Here is a 24,901-nt window from a genome sequence, read left to right on the forward strand (position 1 = left end):
ACAGACTGGAAGACGGAAAAAAGAAATTCGTTCCCACGCACCAACGTTTGACCGTCCACATAATTAATTTAATAATATTCATGTATATAAAAAAAACATCGACTCACACACATCAAAACAACACAACATGGCTTCGCTGATTAAGGTGGTGGCGCTCTCTGGCTCTCTCAGGAAAGGCTCTTACAACACCGCTCTCATTCGTTCTGGTTCCTTCTTCCTCCTACCTTTCTCTTTTTCTCAATCACTTTATTTATCTTTTTGTCAAAATTCACATGTAATTCAATAATGATTCGATAAGGATCATAAAAAACAAATTTTATTAAAATTCATATTTTAATAAGTAAATTTTAAATTTAATTAAATTTTATAAAATCAACTTAACTGAGATCTGTACCATAAATTTATACAGGTATAATTATTTTAAAGAAATCCATAAATATTTTTCCAAACTATTTGATCATAATGAATAGGAAAGAAAGATGAAGATGAAGAATTGGCATGACACATTTGTTGTACTTTGGATTGACATAGGTATTGAGCTAAGCAAAGGAGAGGTTGAAGGCATCGAGATTGAGTACATTGATATTTCAGATTTACCTTTTCTGAACACTGATCTTGAGAAAGATGGAAGTTATCCCTCAGAAGTTGAAGCTTTTCGCCAGAAGATTGTTGCAGCTGATAGCGTTCTCTTTGCTTCCCCTGAATACAATTATTCTGTCACAGGTCACTGCACACACCTCTCTTATCATCGTCAAAACTAAACTTTCGTTAAATTGAGTTTATGTTCCATATTGAATAAAAATCAGAAAATAGAACATTATATAAAAGATAAAGATTTATAAAATTCTTGTTTTAAGGTTTTGAGTTAACAGTTATATCAATTCTTTAATTTTATATTAGGCTCATGTCTCAATAATATTAAGGGTTAAATATGTTATTGGTCCCTTAATTTTTAATAAATTTTGGAATTAGTCAATTTCAAAACTTTGGACCAATTTAATCTTTTATCTTTTGAGATATGTAAATTTAGTCATTTTAATCAAATTTTATTAGGTTGATTTGATGTTTCGTGCGCATTTCAGGATTGTATTTGAATTATCTATACTGTTTGACACATATTTACTTTAATGTTAAGTCAAATACTATTATGAAACGTGGTTGAAATGTCAAATAAACTTGACAAAATTTGATTAAAATGACTAAATCCACGTATTTCGAAAGATGAAAGACTAAATTAGTCCAAAGTTTCGAAATGGACTAATTCCAAAATTTACTGAAAGTTAAGGGATCAAAAATATATTTAACCCTAATATTAAATATCTCAGGTGATCCTCTCTCGAAAGATAAAAAACATTTTTAACATAAATCATGAATAGATTATTGTTTATGTTAATTTTATCTTTTATTTATTTAATGTTAGGTCCTTTAAAGAATGCAATTGACTGGGCATCAAGACCACCAAATGTTTGGGCTGGTAAAGCTGGTGCAATAGTAAGTGCTGGAGGAGGGCATGGTGGAGCAAAATCACACTACCATCTGCGCCAAATTGGAGTGTTTTTGGATCTTCATTTCATCAACAAACCTGAATTCTTCCTCAATGTATTCCAGCCACCACCAAAGTTTAACAGTGATGGTGACTTGATTGATGAAGATGCTAAGAACAGGTTGAAGGAAATCCTTCTCTCCTTGAAGGCATTCACCCTTAGACTTCAAGGAAAAAATTGAACCAACTCTACTCCTAAAAAATTGTTGCAATAAGTCATGGAACTTAATTCAAATGTATTTCCTTTCTTTTGATCCTTTGGTTAAAATAATCATATGATATTAATCTTATTATTCCATTTCTATCAAACTCTATTATTCAGTATCTCCAATTTCCAATTTTAGTTTTGCCTATTTTTAATTGTGTGAATTGAGTTATCCAAGTATTTTAATTATACAGTTTTATTCCTTATTTCACTTCGGAAATAAAGATATAGTTTATTAGTTACTTGTATTATTATTAATTTTAAATTAGAGACTAATTTATGTTAAGAGTCTAAGATGAGTTAAAAGTCCAAAATGAGTAAATGACTATTAAGTAGAAGAGTTCAAGAATTCATCATCTTAAAATTTTAGATAAGTGATATTTTGATCTTCTATATGAATTTGTTTATTAGTACTATATTTCTCGGTTTCTCCAAATCATGAAAAATCTCAATAATATCATAATATGACATAAGGCATATAAATAATTTTAAATATTATAGACCAATTTAAATTCTAATTATTAATTCATTTTAACTTTATTTATTATAAAAAAATTAAAAACTAATACTTTTAGGACTTATTATTTTCTATCTGCTATTTAATAATTTTATTGTAATTATAGTTTGTATAATAGTGTTGTAACCTAAATTTTTGTGATCTATAAATTTCAAATAATTTAGTCCAAATAAAAATGCCAATAAACAACACAGAACATCAATGTGACTTTATTAACCTTTTTCTCCTTCTTTTAAAATGGTTTACAGGGAAACAAGTGAAATTATATCTTAAATGAATAAAAAATATCTCTGTGCCATACACGGGAAAAGTAATATTATTTTGAAAATACCATGTTTGGGACCAATTAATTATGATTCAACAAGCTAACCATAGAAATATATCAATTTTCACATAATTTTTTTTTTATTGAGAAATTGATCAATAATTTGATACTCAATTTTTTTTTTATTGAAGAACACTTTAAAGATTCGTTTCTATTCGATAAAGATGTATCAATACCCTTTCTAAGAAAAATGAACCACTGTCTTTAACATTTGTCTTTTGTATATGCGTGCACCAAAAAGATGTGGTTAACTTTGTATTTGAAAAAAGTTATAATAAAAATTATAAATTAGTTTTTGGTGGGAGCATTATATACTTTAAAGTTCCCACCAAAAAATGTAAAGATGGAAGATAAAAAATTTAGCAGCCCAAATTTTGTTTGTTTGCGTTATCATCTTATCATCGGTGCTCAGCATCACCAATTATATCAAATATAGGAAACCAATGTGCCACTATTCCTTAATATAAATTACAATTAGGTGAATGATTATATATATAATCTTATATTTCTTCTTTCTATTTATATTTTCATATTTCGTATCTTTCAGATTTCAAAGTTGAAGAATTATAAAACATTTTTATCCTGTCAGAATTTTAAATATAGTGAATTTTTAATTACTTTAAAGATTTTTGTTTTTTCTAAGATTTTATTATCAATCTTAGTGAGGTCAAATTTTTAGAAATTACTCTAAAGATAAGCATTTCAAGTAAAATAAGCTATTGCAATTTTGATAAAACCGAAAAATAAAAGACCTAGATGTATAGATCAATTGGTCACTAGACTTGGCTTTCTTGTATGGATTGTTGTTAGTTGAAAATATCTTTAACCTTGTGTTTGGATGAAGCATTTCAACAATGCTAAGAAATTCAAATGTATTGTATTTGAATTTTTTGTAATTAAATTCCCTTCATTTTCTAAATAACTTGTTTGGATAAAGAAATTAAAATACCTTACATTTCAATTTCTTGTTGGATAAAATAATTGAATTTCTTGTGAGATAAAATTTTATTTTACAATTATTTATTTTAGGTTTAATTATGTTTTGAATTCATGATAAATTTGGAAACCGGTCGGTTAGACTTGTTAGGTCAACAGGTCGGTCGTGTCGTTGGGTCTGCCCGACACATCTGAGTCGTTACCGCCCGAGACCTCTAGGTCACCTGGCCCGCCAAACCCGTGTGGGTTGTCGGGCTCGCCTTTCCTGCTTGGGCCACTAGCCCATCTTGGTTGTCAGGTTGGTTCAACCTGTCTCTGTCTTTGAGCCCACCCAGCTCGTTAGGTCGTCAATCCTATTTGGGTCGTCGGAATCGCCCAACTCGTTTATGTTATAGGGCCATTCCCGTCCGTTAGGGTCGTTGGTCCAGCCCAACACATCTTGGTCGTCGAGCGTGCTTGAGTAGTGTGTGTTGTTAGGCTTGACCAACCTATTTGAGTTGTCAAGCCCGATCGACCTATATGTGTGATTGAGTCACCCCGTCTGTTTGGGTCATGGGGCCCGCCTAACCCGTTTGGGTCGTGGGGCTCGCCTAATCCGTCTGGGTCGTCGGGCCCGCTCGACCCGTTTGTGTTGTCAGGTCGGTCCAATCCGTCTAGATTGTCTGGTCAGCCCAACCTGTCATGGTTTTCGAGTTTGTCGAGTTCGTTTGGGATTGAGTTTAGAGTGTGAGGTTGAGTGAGAAGAATTTCAAATTCCACCTTTTTTTTTAGGGTATTTGAATTTCTTCTAATTTGTCTAATTAAAATACTTCAATAAAATGCATGCATTTTAAATGCTTTTTAATTTCTCTATCCAAACAAAGCATTTCATTCCAAAGAATTTCAAATTCTCCAAATAAATGAATCACCCTCTTGAATTGCCTTATCCAAACACACTATAAAGGTTTGAACTTGAATTTTGTTGAGATTAACAGTAAATTAATACATTTTTTTTTTCAAAAACCTATTCTACCAGATCTTAAGATTCATTATTTTCACATAATAACGTACATAAATCATAATAGGATACTTCATGAAAGATCTAATGAAAATACATTCTCTTTGTTCTCTAACCTCTTTTTCTCGATCTATCTCTTTGTATTCTTTCTCCTCTCACACTTCCTCACTTTCTTGATGGCTTATGTTAAAAAACCTTATGACTAGAGACAATATCCTAATCCCTTTTTACAAACTAATGCCCATCAAGTTGGTTTTTATTTTATCTTTATTTTAATTTTATTATAACTTTCCACAATAACTAATAGGTTCTTATATTTTATTAAATCATATTTGGGCTCATCATAATATTTCATCACCTTTTATAAACTAATGCCCATCAAGTTGATTTTTATTTTATCTTTATTTTATTTTTATTATAACTTTCCATAATAACTAATAGATTTTTATTAAATCACATTTGGGCTTATCATAATATTTCAAATGAGTCACAAAATAGAAATAGTTTATCAATTAATTCTAATATTCTTTCACTTGATTCATATGATTTCATAACATTATGTGATTTAATACATAAACATAATGTGCATTAAATGATCTTACATAAATTGGTTCCATCAATATTCATAATTAAAGATATAGAAATAACAAAAGTCATGTCAGTCGCACATCATTCAGTCAACATGTTCCCTTCTATGTACTATTGTATCATCCATTTTTCCTTAATATGACTTTACAATGAGAAGTTCATAATGGGTTCAAACACAATGAGAAGTTGATGACTAAATCCACAACCACCACCACCACCCCAACCACCCCTTACAACCACCACCACCCCAACCACCCCCTATAACCACCACCACTACACTAAAATCACCACTACCACTTCCACACTAAAACCATATTCACCATCATCACACTAAAACCCCTACCACCATGAGTGTTGTTGTTGTTGGGTTTATTGTAATGGTGGTGAATGTGATTTGAGTGTGGTGGTGGGGGTCGTAGTGGTGGTGGTGGTGATTTTCGTGAGGTAATATTGTTGGTGGTGGTTGTTGTTGGTGTGTTTAGTGTAATGGTGGTAAATGTGATTTTAGTGTGGTGGTGGGGTGGTAGTGGTGGTGGTGGTGAGTTTAGTGAGGTAGTGGTGGTTGTGTTGGTGGTTTTACGGTGGTTGTTGTTTTAATGTGGTGGTGGTGGTTGTGGGTTTGATTTGGTGGTGGTGGTTGTGGGTTTGATTTGGTGGTGGTGGCAATAGTGGCAGTGGTGAAAGGTCATGATATAGAGAGTGGGGGTGATGAAGTGGAGGGTGAGACTAAATTGAACAAATTTAACTAAAATAGGGACTTATTTGAACAAAACACAAACAATCATAATTAAAATCGTCCACGTAATTTGAACAATGTCAGTCTGTACACTCTGTGGTTATCAATTTAAACGACGTCAACAAAAAGGACAAAATTGGACATAATTTAGCAAAATAGAGACCAAATTAAACATGCAAAAAGAAAGAGGGACCAAATTGAATAAATTGGACCAAAACTGAGACCAAAATAGTATTTAAACCTAAAGTTAAATACTCACATAAAAATCTTAACTAGGGATGTCAAAAAAATTCATACCCGCCGCTGATAAAACTTGTAACGGATAGGAAATGGATATTGAAAATGATACCTACAGGTAACGGGTACTAGGGGTGAGCAAAAAAAGCGAGACCGACTGAAACCGATTCATCTGAATCAAAAAATCAATGCAGGCTGGTTTTATACGAATTCAGATTTGAATGGATAAAAAGTTTCGGGTAAAACGGATATATACGGTCGGATATGGATCAAAAAAATAAAATCCCCAAATACCCGACCCGACCCGTTAACGTTTTATCAGTATAATTTTTTATCATCTAAACCCTAGCCGCAACCCCTTTCCTCTCCTCCTTCTCCTGCAATCTCTTACCCTTTCTTCTGCAACTTTCCTTTTTTCTTTGAATTCACGACCTTTCTTCTGCAACTTTCCTTTTTTCTTTGAATTCACGACCTTTCTTCTGCAACTTCCCTTTTTTCTTTGAATTCACTCACACTTCGTGCTCATTGGAAGATACTGAACTTTCCTTTCATATAAAGGTACTGTCTTTTTCCGCCTAGGTGGATTGGCTTGCATTCACGATGCAGATCTGCGTAGTCACACTTTTTTCGGCGAGGTGGACTGGCTTGTGTTCGCGATGCAGATCTGTGTACTCACAGTGGTTGTGTCGAGATTTCTCCTTTGTTTTTCATCTTCCATTTGTAGTTCTCGCTGTGTTGCTTTCGAAGTCGGTTGTGACGTCGTTCATAACTTGTTGCTTGTCTTCGACTAAGAGAGAGGAAGAGGAAGAGGTCGTGACAACAACAACTAAGTTCATAAGCGGCGGCGGCAGCAGCAACTAAGTTCATAAGTGGCGGCGACAACAGCTAGTTCATAGGTCGTGAGGGCTTTTAAAGGAGGGGGAGAGATCAAAGCGTTGACGGTGGTGGTGGTGTTTATGGAATGTCGTTGACGAGCTTCTGGTGTGTGTTGCGTTGATGTGACGAAGATACTTTCTTCTCTCTGATTAGTAATTCGGATAACCCGTAGATCCATCCGTAATAAACCGATCCGAATTTATCTGAAACCGTCTAATCCGAATTGTTAAATGGTCGGGTTTGGATTTGAAAAAATAAATTTGGGTTGTGTCGGATTGGGCATATTGAACCCGAATTCGGCCCAACCCGACCGTTGCTCAGCCTTAATGGGTACTAGTATTTTTTATATCCGCATGTTAACGGGGCGGGTACGGGTATCATAGTATATGTACCTGTGGATACCCGTACCCGCTATACTCTAATTTAAATTAAAAAAGAATTATTAAAACATTAACATACTGGTTTTGAATGGTTTATTTTTTATCAATTGGTTTTAAAAAATATTCATTTATTTGTAAATTGTAATTCAACACTCTTTAAATGGATTATTTGCACTTTGTTTGAAATTTATAAATGTTATGCATTGTATTTTGATTTGAATTTATGATTAAAATTTGCTATTAAATATTTAATTTTTCTTTTTGTAAATAATCGTGGGTACATGTGGATATTTAAAAAAATGAGAGTATCCGCATAACGGATACCCGAATAGATATGGGTACGAGTACGAGGTGGATATTTATCCAACAGGTAGGGTACGGGGGAGCTACTATCCACATCCTACCCGCCGCAATGACATCCCTGATCTTAACATTAGACTAAACTTTTGAATAACATGTTTAAGTAGGATATCTTATAGATAACATAGAAAAATGTTCATATTTATTTTAATGAATTTTTGGTGTTGTTTATATGTGTCTTCAAAATATATTAAGTTTAATATATTAAAAAGTTCTTAATATATTTTAAATACTAAATTAATGTAAAACTTAAATTCCATAATATATATAATATAATATAATATAAAATAAAATAAAATAAAATAAAATAATATAATATGATAAGATATGATATGATATGATTTTAAGATAAAGTTGGACATGTATACTCAGTGGCGGATCTTGACCAACATTTTTGGGAAAATCAAAATAATACATCAAAAATTTATATATTTAATTATTGTCACTAATTAAAAAATGAATATATAATTTAGTATACTGATAACTAAAAAAGAAATCACACATATCTAAAAGATTGCCAAAAGAAAATTTGACGATAATCAAACCACACTTAAAATCCAGTTATAAAAAAAAGCACAGTACAATATTTTTTCTTGTATGTTCATAAAAAAAAATTAATATACAAAAGGATCATTAAATAAATAATTAAACTAATATTTTACTATCAAGTGAGACAATATAAAATTATTTTCTTCTTTATTTCTTTGAGAATGGAAGAGAACATCTGAGAGATGAGAGCAAAAATAATAGATATTTTTCTCTTCATAAACAAACGAAAATAGGTGAGGATGAGAGATGAGAACAATTTGTGAGAACTCAAAACATATATTGGAGCAACAATTAAAATTCGGTTATAAAAAAACACACAGTACAATATTTTTTTCTTCTATGTTCATAAAATAATATTTTTTTTTCTTCTATATTCATAAAATAAAAAATTAATATAAAAGAGGCTCATTAAATAAATTACTAAACTAATATTTCACTCCAAAGAATTACCTTCTTCTTGACTCCCTTGAGAATGGAAGAGAACAAAGGAGAGTGAGAATAAGATATGAGAACAATTTGTGAGAAACTGACATATGGAACCACAATTAAAATTTTGGTTAGAAAAAAAAAACACAGTACAATACTTTTTCTTTTATGTTCATAAAATAAAAAAATTAATATAAAAGAGGTTCATTAAATAAATTATTAAACTAATATTTCACTATTATTTGAGACCAAAGAATTACATTTTTCTTCTCTCCCTCGAAAATGAAAATGGAAGAGAACAAAGGAGAAATAAGAGTAAAAACAATATATCTTTTTCTCTTTAAAAATAAAAGAAAACACGTGAGAATGAGATATGAGAACATTTTTGTAAGAAAATCAAGCCATAATAAATAAAAAAATAAAAAATATCTTAATAAATCTTTTTATTCTTTATTTTTTATTATGTTTAATTTTATATTTTATCATTTATTAACATTAATTATTATGTTTATAAAAAAATATTTAATTTAATCATTATTAATTTATGATACATTTTTTAATATCTATAATATAAAATAATTTAAAATACCTATAGTATAAAAAAATTTCAAAATTTTGGGGGCATGGCCTCCTGCCACCGCAGTTTCCGTTGTGTATACTAATTTAAGAGTTTCATTTTAAATCGTTGCAACTGCAGTAAGAAAACTAACATACTAAGTATTTTGAAAAGAGAAATACAAAGATAAAGTGTAGTATTAAAAAAGGGAATACAAATAGTATCTCTAGAAGTCTACAGTCCACATAGACCCAAAAATTAAATGGACTAGATTAAAATGCTTTTTAATGTGAATTTTAGGAGAGTTTCTTTATGCACTCCTCTTTTTTCTTTCTGCACTCCTTAAAATTTGGAATTCCATGTTTACCTTATAAGAAACTCCTAATTTCCTTAAAAGCCCTAACCTTACAAACCCTAAAATCATTTTTTTATCAACAAAGAATAAAACATATTAATACAAGATATATTAGGGATGCTCATGTACAAAAGTCATACATTTAGAATTATTTTTCTCGTACAAATCCCTAGTTCAAACCTAAAATTAGTGAAGACGGGAAAAAGAGTCAATAATCCTACAAAAAGCACAATTCCTTCACATATGTTGCTAGTAATCCTGTATATTGCTTTTACTTGGTTAGTCAAGCAAACTTGTCAGGATTGTATTTTTAGATATCACAAACTTCACTGTTGGGCAACACTCCAAAATTTTGTACAAAAAACAAGAGATCTCTAAACTAGATAGCCTAAGGTGGGTTAGTTTTGAAATAAGTATATTGCAGTACCTTTCTCGTTCCTTTTGAAAATGTATTTATTTATATTTTGGACCATATAAAATATAGACATTATTGCATAATTGATCCTCTTTTTCATCATGTTATGTTGCATTTTAGTTCATGATTTAAGGTATATCACTTTTGACATTCATTCCTACAATAAATTTATGATACCCTTTGATTTTCAAACAAGAAGCAATAAACTCTATATATAATCAACATAAGAAACTTCTACGAGCTCATTAGTAGTACCATCGTTCCCACCACTCACACATGCATCATCATATGTTCATGTATACTATATGATCATAATAGATGAATAAGCCACAAACCATATCAAAATAGGATAAACTAGTGTAATTATAATCATTCTTATACATTCTACAATGCCATATTATAATAGAAGAAACATTCTCATCAATATAAGCATTCACACCAATTCAAATAGAATCAAATATATACAACAATTATGCCCACACCGACACACAATACAAACACAACCTTATAAGCTCAACCCTCATGGCCCTAAAAAGTACACATTCGACTCTACTTTGGGAAGACACATGTATTGATTAGACTCAGGGATTTTGCATCTGTCATACTATCTCACACTCCAAAGCAGCCAACTCTCACATAAAAATAACTAGGATCAAAGTCTTTCTCAAGTATGACAAGGTAAATTCCTTATACCTATGTGGTTCGATCCTATTTCATACTACCAAAATATAGGAACCTCCCTCAACTCTCACGGGTAGATATTTTACTCTATATGACTTGGTGATGAATGATTATCTTGTTTTCTTTTAAGATTATTGAATATGGTATGAGTTGATTAAGAAAGCTAAGTGAAATCCCCACTGGACATTAAGATAGCAAGCTATCTAGATGTGAAGGTTCCTTTCACAAAGCTCAAGAGAAGAAGATGATGGATTGATTCAAAACAAAAAGGAAATGGAAAGCACATAAACCATAGAAAACCAAGAACAAATTAAAGGAAGAAGAAAACATAAAATGGAAAGGAAAGAAATGGTAAAAATGTGAGAAGCACGCCACTACAAGGCTAGGCAAGAAGCCATGGCAACCTTGAAGATGAATGGATGTGTGTCGCCACTTGCTATGCAAGATAAGGCTTAAAAGTATCACTCTCACAAATGGTTGAGACACAAGAGTGTTTTTACTTCAAAATTTTCAACCCTTTTACATGTCTAGGAGCACCCCTTATATAGAAGAGTTTAGGGGCCTCTAAGCAAATAAAAGATACCTAAGGATGTCTCTACAAAAACCTAACCCTAGCTTCTAGAAACTAGGTCAAATAAGGTTACAAAAATGAGAGACAAAATAGCCAACTATGGTGTGTGCAAGGCTAATTTCGTTCTAGCACAAAAAGAGACAAAGAAGGTGTCTCATATGTCTTCAAAATGTGGCCAAAGTGTGCTAAAAACAAAAGAGACCAAAGGTACATAGGTACACTTGTTTTATGTCTTTTACTTTATGCTTTATGCCTTTGCTTTACTCTCTCCTCCACATCATTTATGCTCCCCAATCACCATGCGCCACCTAGCATTGCTTTCTTACTCCTAATTAACCTACAAAGCAAATAAACATAGATTAACATGTTGGCTTAAGTGAAGTCAACTATAGTCAACAATGGCTTAAGTGAAGTCAACTATAGTCAACAAGTCAAACCTAGTCAAAGGTCAACAAGTCAACTAAAGTTGATTCAACTAAGTCAACTTAGGGAATCAAAAATAACAAACACAAATGAAAGGGATGAAGGATTAGTGAACTTCTTTTCTAAACATGCTTAGTCTTCTTAAGCATGTGCCTCCATCCTTGGTTGGGGTCAATCCTTCATCATCCTCCCCTCCTTGGAGAGAATTTGACCACAAATTCTTTAAGCCTTGGTAGATGGAGCTTGACTTGATTTGGGGGAGGATTTGCGCCTCCCTTTTATGAGCTCTTGTTCCATCCTTTCTAAGGGTATTACCCCTAGCCTTGGTTAGGCCATCTTTATTTTCTAGACTACTCTTCCTCTCTTTCTTATGCTTTGGGCCTTCCTTTCTGGCTTGGGAAGGGAAGGAAGGGTGATACACACTTGCTTTGGAAGAATTTTTTTGTAGGGAAGTAACACCTTAGTGAAAGCTTGCCATTTTTCTTTTTCTTCTTTATCTTTTCTTATTATATTCCTATCCTTATTAACTTCTTGAGGTGATAGAGGTTGTAAAGTGGTCTTTTTCCCATTTTTGAAGAAAATGTATTGGTTGGTATGACCATCATGTAAAGTTTGTTTATCAAATTGCCATGGCCTACCTAGTAAGATATGTGTGACTTCCATGGGAACAACATCACATAACACCTCATCTTTGTAGCTTCCTATAGAGAAGTTAATTAGGACTTGTTTATTGATATCTATTTCTCCCTCTTTACTTATCCAAGCAAGCTTGTAGGGCTTAGCATGAGGAATGGTCTCTAAGCTAAGCTTTTCCACCAACCTTGTGCTAGCTACACTGGTACTACTTCCTCCATCAATAATTAGAGAGCAAACCCATTTGTTAATTTTGCATCTAGATTGAAAAATGTTTTCTCTTTGAGTTGGCTCAAGCTCACTTTGATCTTGACCTATCATGCGCCTTAATAACATAGGGTCTTTCTCAAAAATTTTAGTTTTACTAAAGGAAGAAGATTCTTTTGAAAGAGAAAGGGGAGATGAGTGTTCACTTTCAACATCATTACTCTTCTTTAAGATCATAGTCTTCTTGGTTGGGCAATTTAAAGCAATGTGATTATAATCCAAACATTTAAAACATTTAATGGAACTTGATCTTGAAGAAGTGGAATGGTGAATATGATCACTTGGTGACTTACTTTTACTTGGTGGTTCTTGATGAGAGTTAGAAGGGAACTTATCATGTTTCTTTTTATCATTTCCCTTCCATGAGTGACTAAAGTAGTGGTTGGGTGAGTAACTCTTCTTTGCCCTTCTTTTTCTTTTCAATTGAATTTCAATCCCAAGGGCAAGTGTGAAAACATTTTCAAGAGTGGAGTACTCATACAACTCTACTTGGTCTTGTATGTCTCTCCTAAGACCACTCACAAATCTTTTTATTTTCTTTTTGTTAGTTTCTTTTATTTCAACCCTACGCATTTGAGACTCTAATTCTTTAAAGTACTCACTCACACTCATAGGACCTTGGTGAAGCCTTTGGAGCTTCAAAAGAAGTTCCTTCCTATAGGAGGGAGGAACAAATCTAGCGCGCATAAGAGTTTTAATGTCCATCCAAGAAGCCGCGGGTGGCCCTTGGTCATAATTCTTACAAACTTTATGCCACCAAGTATTGGCATACTCCAAAAATCCTAAAACTACTAGATCAACTTGTGCTTGATCCTTTACATGATTTTCATTGAAAATTTGATCAACTTTAGCTTCCCAATCAAGGAAGATTTTGGGATCACTTCCACCATAGAACTTAGGAATCTTTGGAGTTTGCTTCTCTTGTGTTGGGTTGCGCCTAAAATGTCCTCTTTTCCTAGCCTCTCTTTCTTGCTCTTTAGCTTCAAGTCTTTGAATGTGCTCTTGGATTCTTAGGTCACTTTGCTCCTTGTCTTTCCTCAATTGTTCAAAGGCCTCCTTCCTAGACAACTTCAAATCCCGAAGCAATCTCATCAATGTATTATTTTTGTTTGGTGTAGGTGCATTTGATGAACTTGCCATGATTCCTACACCAAAAACACTCAAATCCGAGACAAAATAAATGTATTAGAGGTTAGACAACATGAAACTGAGACCAAATCCAACCCAAAATGTAACCCAAGTGTTTAGATCACTCTCCCAAAGTAACAAGGCAAGGCTAGCACTCAAAATCCACCAAAGGAGTGAAGCAAACACTTTTAAAAACTTGTTCAAAACCTTTCAAATGCAATACAAGTGATTTGGCCACAACATCCCAAGAGTTTCAAGAAAAGAAAACTACTAAGACAAAACAAAGAACACCTAGTGACAAGCAAGAAAAGCACAAAAACAAGAAAGTTTAACTTCTAAGGAAATTTTGTTTTAAAGACAAAACTTGAACAACACTAAAGCAATGAAAAACACTTTTAAAGACTCTATGGAAAGCATTTGAACAAGCCAAGATTATACCTCAAATTATGCATACACCAAGAAAGATCATAACCAAGTTAAAGCATGGAACTAATTTGCCAATATCACCCAAAATCCAAGTATAAAATTTGGTAGCATAACACCTAGTAAAAATTGCCAAATGGATTCACCAAGCAACACATTAGCTCTCGGTCAAACTATTTTTGGTCATGAAAATAATTTTTCTTTTCAAAACTAGGTACTTAAGATGATGAGAAGGATATTTTAGGGTGTCTTGAACACTTAGTTCCTTAAAAATTAGGTCAAAATCAATTTCAAGGAGCATGCTACAACAAAAGGCATAGATCTCATGCAATAGCTCAAATACTTAGAAACAAGAATAAGAAAACTCAAAGAAGCATATGACATATGACTCAAGCAAAAGTTAGACACATTTAAAGACTCAACATGACATACACAAAGACACAAACATGTAGCTATCATGCATTTAAACTCATGGATTTGAGGCTCAAAGACTAAGAATCCAAAGACATGTTATCCAACCACATTTAGGAGTAAGAAGAGTAACAAAAACAGTAGCCAAAACTCCCCAACATAACCTGAAAAACGTTGATTCGCGGTGATCTCGGCAGCTCTGACCTTTGCTCACTATTTTGATCATAACTCTCTCCACAAAACTCCAAATGGATTGGTTATTTTTTTGTTAGAAACTAGACTAACAGAGCTTTCTTTTGACATCAAGAACGTAATTTTTGGGTCACTGAGCAGGTGCAATTTAATCTTTTAAAATCCTGAACAGTTTCTGCCAGCATTGTTTTTGTGTGCAATGGAAGTGGATTTGAACCATACAAAGATAGCTAAAACAAGATTGCTAGATACCAAATGATGAAGGATTATGTTGTTCCTTTTTAAGATTATTGAATATGGTATGAGTTGATTAAGAAAGCTAAGTGAAATCCCCACTGGACATTAAGATAGCAAGCTATCTAGATGTGAAGGTTCCTTTCACAAAGCTCAAGAGAAGAAGATGATGGATTGATTCAAAACAAAAAGGAAATGGAAAGCACATAAACCATAGAAAACCAAGAACAAATTAAAGGAAGAAGAAAACATAAAATGGAAAGGAAAGAAATGGTAAAAATGTGAGAAGCACGCCACTACAAGGCTAGGCAAGAAGCCATGGCAACCTTGAAGATGAATGGATGTGTGCCGCCACTTGCTATGCAAGATAAGGCTTAAAAGTATCACTCCCAAGGGAGGAAACTCTCACAAATGGTTGAGACACAAGAGTGTTTTTACTTCAAAATTTTTAACCCTTTTACATGTCTAGGAGCACCCTTTATATAGAAGAGTTTAGGGGCCTCTAAGCAAATAAAAGATACCTAAGAATGTCTCTACAAAAACCTAACCCTAGCTTCTAGAAACTAGGTCAAATAAGGTTACAAAAATGAGAGACAAAATAGCCAACTATGGTGTGTGCAAGGCTAATTTCGTTCTAGCACAAAAAGAGACAAAGAAGGTGTCTCATATGTCTCCAAAATGTGGCCAAAGTGTGCTAAAAACAAAGGAGACCAAAGGTACATAGGTACACTTGTTTTATGCCTTTTACTTTATGCTTTATGCCTTTGCTTTACTCTCTCCTCCACATCATTTATGCTCCCCAATCACCATGCGCCACCTAGCATTGCTTTCTTACTCCTAATTAACCTACAAAGCAAATAAACATAGATTAACATGTTGGCTTAAGTGAAGTCAACTATAGTCAACAAGTCAAACCTAGTCAAAGGTCAACAAGTCAACTAAAGTTGATTCAACTAAGTCAACTTAGGGAATCAAAAATAAAAAACACAAATGAAAGGGATGAAGGATTAGTGAACTTTCTTTCTAAACATGCTTAATCTTCTTAAGCATGTGCCTCCATCCTTGGTTGGGGTCAATCTTTCATCACTTGGATACTAGTAGAGTTAGGATATTCTTCAAATCCCAATTCAATACACCATAAACTCAATTTGCTATAGTACTTCCTCCACGAGAATTCACTATAGCCACAATCATTGTTATAACAATGTATTTGTGTAAGCTCTCAACAAAAATAAGAGACAGAATTAACTCAACAAAAGCAATACTAGCCAGAATAAGAGCAACGAAATTAGGAAATATTCTCATTCCATGACAGCAAGGAAAATTTCATTCCAAACAGAATATCCGTACCACTTTCCAAAAAACAGTATATGAGATAGAGAGAGAAGAAAGAGTCTAACAAAAAGTTTTTCCTCCTTTTTCATTTTTACATTTATTCTATTTATACCAACTACTTCTTCACGTAATCCTTCAGCCACCCACTTTCTTTCTTGGATCGTGTGCTTTTTTTCTTGGTCATGATTTCCACACCCTCATCCACGTGGCCTCTTTGTACTGGCTTGCTAATAACGGACTCCACCTCATCCGTATTTTGCATTATCCTTACATTACTCCCCCCAACAAAATCGACCTTGTCCTCAAGGTGGAAATGAGGATAAGCCCGTGTCATGACAGTAGAATCTTCCCACGTAGCTTCTGCTGTGGAGCCATTTTCCCATTGAATTAAGGATTGATGAACTTGTTGGTCACCCTTGATGATAATGCGTGTATTTAGAACTGCCACGGGTTGAATAAGGGGAGAAATGTCACTGTCATAAATGGGTAAGGGAACATATGGTCGGTCATGACTGCTTCGACAAAGCTTCAATTGAGAAACATGGAATACGGGGTGGATCTTTGCTGCAGTTGGAAGTTGAAGCTTATAAGCCACTTTCCCAATCTTTTCGATAACCACAAAAGGACCAAAGTATCGTAAACCCAATTTTTGATTCTTTCGCAGAGCTAATGAGTGTTATCTATAAGGTTGTAACTTTACTAGAACCAAGTCACCAATCTGAAATTCAACATCTAAACGCCTTTTATCAGCATATTGCTTCTGAATTTGCTGAGCTCGCTGCAAATTGGACTTAAGTTTCTGCAGAATGTCATCTCGAGAAAGCAATTGCTCTTATATTGCTATAAGATCAATCTCGTGGGGCACATACTTAATTATCTGCGGTGGATCTCGCCCATAAACAGCTCGAAACGGAGTCATACCTGTGCTAGAAAGATATGATGTATTGTACCAATATTCAGCCCATGTAAGCATCCCAGACCACTCCTTAGGTGCATCAAAAGTAAAACATCTGAGATACAACTCCAAGCATTTGTTAAGGATTTCGGATTGGCCATCAGATTGAGGGTGGTAGGCTGATGAGTCATTATTTTCTTCCATTCCACTAGCCTTTGTGTACCCATTAGACAGTTGATTAGTGCTTAATTGTTCATCATTAGAGTGTTTTTCATCTGTTGGGCTTTATTGGGCCACTGTTCCGAATTTGGACTAATTTCACATTATTTGGCCTAATTTTTGTTTTAATTATTTTTAGGTATTTGGGTGAAGCAAATTTTAGAGCTTGGACATTAATATTTAGTTGAAGAGACTTTCCACATCATTGCCACATCATTTCCATGTCATTTCCACGTCAGCAAAGTCAATGGGTCAACATTTGAGGCCTAGGGTGGCATTTTTGTAAATCTGAGTGGCAGAGTGGCAGTTTTGTAATTATGAGTGGCAAGGGTGATATGACCATGCAAATTAGGTCTGCATGGGAGGAAGCTGCCACTTCATCTTCTCCATTCTCTCCACCTCCATTTTTTTTCGTGCTCCAAGCTTCCATGGATGCCTCCCCTTGCGGTTTTTCACATTTTGGGTCATTTTTACCGTTTTTATGCACATTTGACAGCACCCATTGAGGGTTTTGCATTTTGATTTTGTTTTCTACATTGGGCAGCTCGTTTTGTGATTTTATTGAGTTGAAACAATACCCATTCATGGGGTTTTCGCATTTATATATGATAGCACCGTTTTTCATTCCATTTAAGCTTTGAAATCTCTATTTTTGCTTTTAAATTGCGTTTTCGGATTTCATAAGTTAGGGCTCCCGGTTCTGTTTTTGTGATTCGAGTTTTGGAGTGTTTAATTGCTCATTTCCATGTCTAGCTAAATTCGTGTATTGACTCCTTGATGAAAAATGCAATGAAGTTTTGAGGTTGTGCTTGTTTTGTGAAATCTGCCATGTTTTTGTTCTGAATTCGTGGAATGCATGTGGTGAATCTGTTAATGCTTAATTTACAGAGTAATTGCATACATTTAGGTTAAGATACGTTCATGCTTAATGTATGTAGGTTGGCTGTCACGAATTTAAGGATGTGTGCATTGCTTAATTGCATAATGAAGCTAGATTGTAATTTTCGCTTAGTGAATTATTATCTAGTGGATTGAGACAAGGCATAGTTGGTGTTAATTTGGTGGCCTATAATAAGTGAATTTGCGTTTGAATCAAGGATGTCGATACGGTTTTAATCACTGTAGCATTTAATTTAAACTGTTGATTAGCATTCTGAATCTGTCTGCCAAACCCCCCCCCCCCCTCTGTGTTATTGTTGTGTTCATCTGGAAATTTCGCTTTGAATGAAAATATTGGTCATTGGGAGACGACTTGGTTCACTTTCATGTACTGCATTTAATATGTTTTAATTTGGTGGGGTACGGCCTCTATCATAGGCAGCCTCTATCATAGGCAGATGACATCTTGAGTGTTATGCCACTAAGTTGCCATAGAATTTTCCAAAAATGGCTAGTGAAGACCTTGTCTCGATCAGAGACTATTGATTTTTGCAATCCATGTAATTTGACTATGTTCTTAAAGAAAATTTCAGCAACTGATTTATTGGTGAAATCGTGTTTCATTGGAGTGAAATGAGCTGCCTCAGATAACCGGTCAACTACCACATATATTACGGTGAACCCATGCGAAACAGGAAGGCCCGTGATAAAATCCATGGCCAAATCCTCCCAAATTTGAGAAGGGATAGGTAGTGGTTGCAGGAAACCAGCAGGGAGTGTAGTGGCCACCTTAGCTTGTTGACAAATCAAGCAGTGTTGCACATAACTCTTAATATCGTGGTGCATTCCCTTCCAATAAAATTGGGCAGCAACTCTAGCTAAAGTTCGAGAGAACCCCGCATGTCCACCAATCACCGAACTATGAAATTCATTCAATAATATATGAATTAACTCATGTCCATATGGAACCACCAACCTTCTTTTCCATAGTAACAATCTGTGATGCACCGAATAACGAGGGTCAGAGCAAGAATTGTTGTTGCAAGCATCAATCAGGGTCTTAATTTGATTGTCATGTTGTTGGGCTTGTTGTAAGGTGGTCATAAGATGGGGAACCGCTTGAGACCAAGCCATAAAAAAGGATCGTGAGAGTGAATCAACTGCTAAATTCTCCTTCCCGGGTTTGTATTCAATAGCAAATTCATAGCCAAGTAGCTTATGGAGCCACTTTTGTTGCTCTGGAGTTTGTAAGCTCTGATCCATGAAATTCCGCAAACTTTTCTGATCAGTTTTGATCACGAATTTGTGACCAAGTAGATAATGCCTGAACTTAGCCACCGCTTCAGTCACGACATAGAGTTTCCTTACATAAGCGGATTGTTGTTGCATTGAGGGTGACATTTTTTTTGAAAAATAATCAATGGGGTGTCGGTTCTGACTTAAGACAGCCCCAATACCGATACCAGAAGCGTTAGTTTCTAACTCAAATGGTAATGAAAAATCTGGTAAGGATAAAACTGGCCGCTTCGTTAATGCAGTTTTAAATTCTGTAAAGGCATGTGAAGCCGCATATGACCACTTGAAATTGTCTTTCTTAAGTAATTCAGTAAGAGGGCCCGCCAAGGTAGCATAACCTCTGATAAATCTTCTGTAATAGCCCGTAAGTCCCAAAAATCCCCTTAATTGTTTGAGATTTGTAGGGAAAGGCCACTCCAAAATAGCTTGAACCTTGCCATCTTCCATAGCAATTCCTGACCCCGAAACAATATGCCCCAAATATTCGATCTGTGGTTTACCAAATGAACATTTAGAGAGCTTGGCATATAATTTGTGTTCTCGCAACAAAGCTAATACTTTCTCCAATTGCTGAATATGAGTGCACCATGAAGGACTATACACCAGAATGTCATCGAAAAAGACAAGAACATATTTCCTGAGCATCGACTAGAAAATGTTGTTCATCAATCCTTGGAACGTGGCGGGTGCGTTAGTGAGCCCAAAGGGCATGACTAGCCACTCATACAAGCCTTGATGGGTTCTAAAGGCCGTTTTGTATCTATCCTCTTCCTTTACCAAAATTTGGTGATACCCAGCTTGAAGATCCAGCTTGGAAAAGAATTTAGCTCCATGCAATTCGTCAATCAACTCGTCTACTGTGGGAATTGGAAAGCTATCTTTCACTGTAATGGCATTCAAAGCCCTGTAATCATTGCAAAATCTCCACGTGCCGTCTTTCTTTTTCACTAATATAATTGGAGACGAAAAAGGGCTATTGTTGGGCACAATTATGCCTTCATGTAGCATTTCTTGTACCATTTTCTCAATCTGCTGTTTTTGACTAAAATGATATATGTATGGCTTAACTTTAATAGGATTCGATCCATGAACCAAAGGAATAGAATGGTTTTGCGATCGAGGAGGAGGTAATCCACACAGCACAACAAAAACTTGTTGATATGTATGCAATAATAAGGCTAACTCGGGTTCCATATCCTGAGGTAAGTCCAGAAAGTGATCTTGTGAGGGCCCAAAATGTTGAAAATGGAGAGAATACATTTCTGCAATAACATCAGTGTGAATCATTCTTCTCAAATGGTGAAATTGGGCCTGATCTGGTAACTTGTTTTGTTCTCCCGTTAGTGTGACAAACTTATCATCAAGCATAAATTTCAAAGATAAGGTACTGTAATCAGAAATATGAGCTCCGAGTGTGGCCAACCAAGAAGCTCCAAGAACTAAATCAGCACCAGAGATAGGAAGTAAATAGACCGGTAACGCAATGACGTGATTTTGAATAGTAACTTCCAGTTGCTTGATAAGACCCTCGACCACCATAGCACTTTCATTCCCAACCAGCACATTAAAATGTGGAATGGGTTCCACTGATAGTTTAAGACAATTAGCAATTCTTGGCTGCAAGAAATTGTCTGAACTACCACTGTCCAAAAGGATCTGAACAAGCAAGCCATTAATGAATCCTTTAAATCGCATAGTACCAATTCTCACTGAGCCTTTAAGAGCATTAAAAGACAAATGAGGTTCACTCGGAAGTATAGGCTCTGTATTATCCGGCACACTCATAACATCCAAAACAGAGGCGTCAGGACTGTCGTCTTCATCTAAGTGGAACCAGAGATAGTGCTTATTAGGACACTTGTGAGAGGGCGAGTATTTTTCATCACAAGTGAAACATAATCCCTTCTCCCGACGTAACTGAATTTCTGCAGGCGACATTTTCTTCACCAACGCATTGCGTGTGGGCGGCGCCGGATCTGGTTTGGTCAACAAGGGAGGCAGTGCAGTGGACTTGAGGGATTGTGAATGGGTCTGTTGTGAATGATTCTTTGTATGGGTATAGGACCAATAAGATTTCGGTTTTGTAGCATATTTTTCTTCAAACAATTTAGCCAAAGACACACATCTCATTAACGTCTTGGGCGCCTGTACGAGAACATCTCGACGAATATCAGTACGCAACCCACTTATAAAACAATCCAATAAAGCTTCTGTGGATACACCTTGTACACGATTGGCGAGAGCGATAAACTTTACATAATATTCCTGCACTGAACCCTCTTGTGTAAGCTTAAACAAATCTGAGCGAGGACATTCATACAGTGAAGGTCCGAATTCCAGTTCCAAAGCACGAGTGAAAGCGACCCAACTCGGAAAAGCTTGATTGCGGGACTGCATTTGGAACCAGGGTACCACCTCTTTTTCTAGGTGCACCGACGCAATGAGCAATCGTTGTTCATCCAGGGTATTATAGTAATCAAAAAATTGTTCCGCTCGAAAAATCCATTGCAATACCTCAGATCCATCAAATTTCGGAAAATCTAATTTGACATTACGTACTTGAAATGAAGGAGAATGTGAAACGGCACGCGAACCTGTGCCTAGAGCTTGAATCGATTTCAACACCGCATCCATAGTAGTTTCCAAAGTCTCAAAACGAGTAGAATCATCCCTTTGACGTTCGTGAAGAGATGTAATTAGACTCTGCAAATCATGATTTGTAGTAGCTACTGTAGTGGTTAATTGCTTAACGTCGACCACCGCTTCCTTCATACGAGCCATCTCCGCTTGCAACTCTTTCAATCGAGTATTCTCGGCCATGGTAGAAGATGAAAGCACCAATGTAAGCACTCAACAAAAATAAGAGACAGAATTAACTCAACAAAAGCAATACTAGCCAGAATAAGAGCAACGAAATTAGGAAATATTCTCATTCCATGACAGCATGGAAAATTTCTCTCCAAACAGAATATCCGTACCACTTTCCAGAAAACAGTATATGAGATAGAGAGAGAAGAAAGAGTCTAACGAAAAGTTTTTCCTCCTTTTTCATTTTTACATTTATTCTATTTATACCAACTACTTCTTCACGTAATCCTTCAACCACTCACTTTCTTTCTTGGATAGTGTGCTTTTTTTCTTGGTCATGATTTCCACACCCTCATCCACGTGGCCTCTCTGTACTGGCTTGCTAATAACGGACTCCACCTCATCCGTATTTTGCATTATCCTTACAATTTGTTTCGTAATTCATCTTAAATATTATCACAAACATTAATATAAAAGCAACCAATAAAAGTGTGTGTGTGTGTGTGTATATATATATATATATATATATATATATATATATATATATATATATGTAAAATTCTCGATCAACATCCTATCTCTCGCCCAACGAGGCTCTCTTATACAAAAGCTCCCTCAGCGAGTGATATGACTTGTCCAATGAAATCATACCACTAAAGCAATTTTAATAAGATCACCCAGCGAGCTCTATCTTGCCTAATGAGAGAGACCCTCCCTGTTTTTTCTGGCTTTCATCAAATATGCTCCCACTTAGTTAGCATATTACTCTCCCAATGAATGAGGCCTCCCTTACCTCGGTGACTTTCATAAATTTTGCTCTTGCTCGATGAGTAGATCACTCGCCCAACAAGTCTGCATAATTTGCGAATGCAAAATCTGGTATATTAAGCTACCCGGTACTATTTGCACTAATTGGGTTACCTTTCATGGTACAAAATTCAACTTTGATTTCAAGACTCTCTTAGATAGTACCATTTGGTATCAATTGATAGATCAATCTTCCATTTACTAGATTAACAATCAAATCAAACGCCACCAAAATAGTTTTTTAACATACACAATATCTAGCAACAATTCAATGCATCTCAACACACCATTGTCATTATCAATTATACTATTAATTCAACAATACTTCATCACAACCACTCAGGTTCAAAATATTAAATTATAAGTACATAGTCCTCCTTACCTCTAAAAACAAAATTACCACTCATAAAGGCTTTACACAAGACAATATTCAGAAGTAGTTCTAACCACATAAAGAAAGCTCATATTAATGATCTAAACACACTTTTATGACCACAAAAAGAATATATATTCAAATAGAGCAACCTAAAATCACATGCAAATCCTCCTAGAGGTCACATACAACATGATAGTGATTGACTTAACAAAAGAGTAGGAAATAAACTTTTTATTTTCACAATTCTGATCATTTGGTTGTGTTGCCCTCTACACTAGGAGTCATAAGGTGAGCTCTTGAAAGAGATGAAAGATGGGGTCTAAATCTTAGAGAGATAGTAGAGAAAGTTTAAAAAGGAAGTTTTTAAAGAGTTTAATGTTTTTAATAAAACTCATTTTAATAGAATTTTATTTATAATTTGACTTTTTTTTAATAATAAAAATATTTGAGTATCAATTATAAAACCATATCTACTCTTAAACTATTTTCTATGTCCTTACAAATTACTACATCATAACTAATAATTAGAACTTAATTTGTAAATGTTAATAATTTAAGTTACAATATTAATACATATTTTAATAATAAAAATATTTGAGTATCATTTATAAAATCATATCTACTCATAAATTATTTTTTATGTCCTTATAAAGTACTATATCATAACTAATAGTTAGAATTTAATTTATAAATGTTAATAATTTAAGTTACAATAATATTAGTGCATATTTGTATCCTTAAATTAACATATGCTTAAATAAATTTTAAGTACTCGATAAATCTAGAAATTTTAATCAAAATTCTAATAATTTTTTGTGATCTCTTAATTTCTAATAAATTTAAAACTTTTCAATTGAATTGTTGTTAAATTTTTCCGTTAACCGAGGAACATAACTATTAACTAAATGATAAGTTCCGGTCATGTTATAAAGTTTAAATTGTAAAATTATAAAATTACAAGATTAAAATATTGTAAGTTGTAAAATTTTGAAATTATAAAATATGAAATTATGAAGTTATAAAATTATGAAATTGTAAAATTACTAAAATTATAAAATATTAAAGTTATAAATTATAAAATTATAGATTTATAAAATTATAGAACTGTAAAATTATTGAATTATATGTGACGAAAAAAAATAACCTAAAAAACTTAATTTATATCTTTAAAATATTTAAACTCAATAAATAAATAAAAAATAATAAAAACTGAATTAAAAGTTATTAAGTTTATCAAACTGAGAATTTAATTAAGTTAATAACATAATACAAGAGAATTAAAATTTTAAATTATTTTTTATTTTAATTCTCAATTTAAAAAA

The 24,901-nt window shown here is 34.1% G+C and overlaps 1 protein-coding gene across 1 annotated transcript; it reads left to right on the forward strand.

Annotated features, from left to right (window-relative positions):
- On the forward strand, window positions 1-1,867 carry LOC114179223 (NADPH:quinone oxidoreductase-like). The gene is made up of 3 exons (XM_028065487.2): window positions 1-206; window positions 532-723; window positions 1,421-1,867. Exons 1-3 carry the CDS (start codon window positions 128-130, stop codon window positions 1,723-1,725), a joined length of 576 nt encoding a protein of 191 aa, XP_027921288.1. The 5' UTR covers window positions 1-127; the 3' UTR covers window positions 1,726-1,867.
- The last annotated feature ends 23,034 nt before the right edge of the window (window positions 1,868-24,901 follow it).

The sequence above is a fragment of the Vigna unguiculata genome, chromosome 1 (genome assembly GCF_037176805.1).
Source record: "Vigna unguiculata cultivar grain cowpea cultivar isolate G323 ecotype 2 chromosome 1, ASM3717680v1, whole genome shotgun sequence".
NCBI classification, from domain to species: domain Eukaryota; kingdom Viridiplantae; phylum Streptophyta; class Magnoliopsida; order Fabales; family Fabaceae; genus Vigna; species Vigna unguiculata.

Coding starts and splice junctions, on each gene's coding strand:
- LOC114179223 (XM_028065487.2), top strand. CDS start 128: ATGGCTTCGCTGATTAAGGTGGTGGCGCTCTCTGGCTCTCTCAGGAAA. Junction 207..531: donor CACCGCTCTCATTCGTTCTG/GTTCCTTCTTCC, acceptor GGATTGACATAG/GTATTGAGCTAAGCAAAGGA. Junction 724..1,420: donor ATACAATTATTCTGTCACAG/GTCACTGCACAC, acceptor ATTTAATGTTAG/GTCCTTTAAAGAATGCAATT.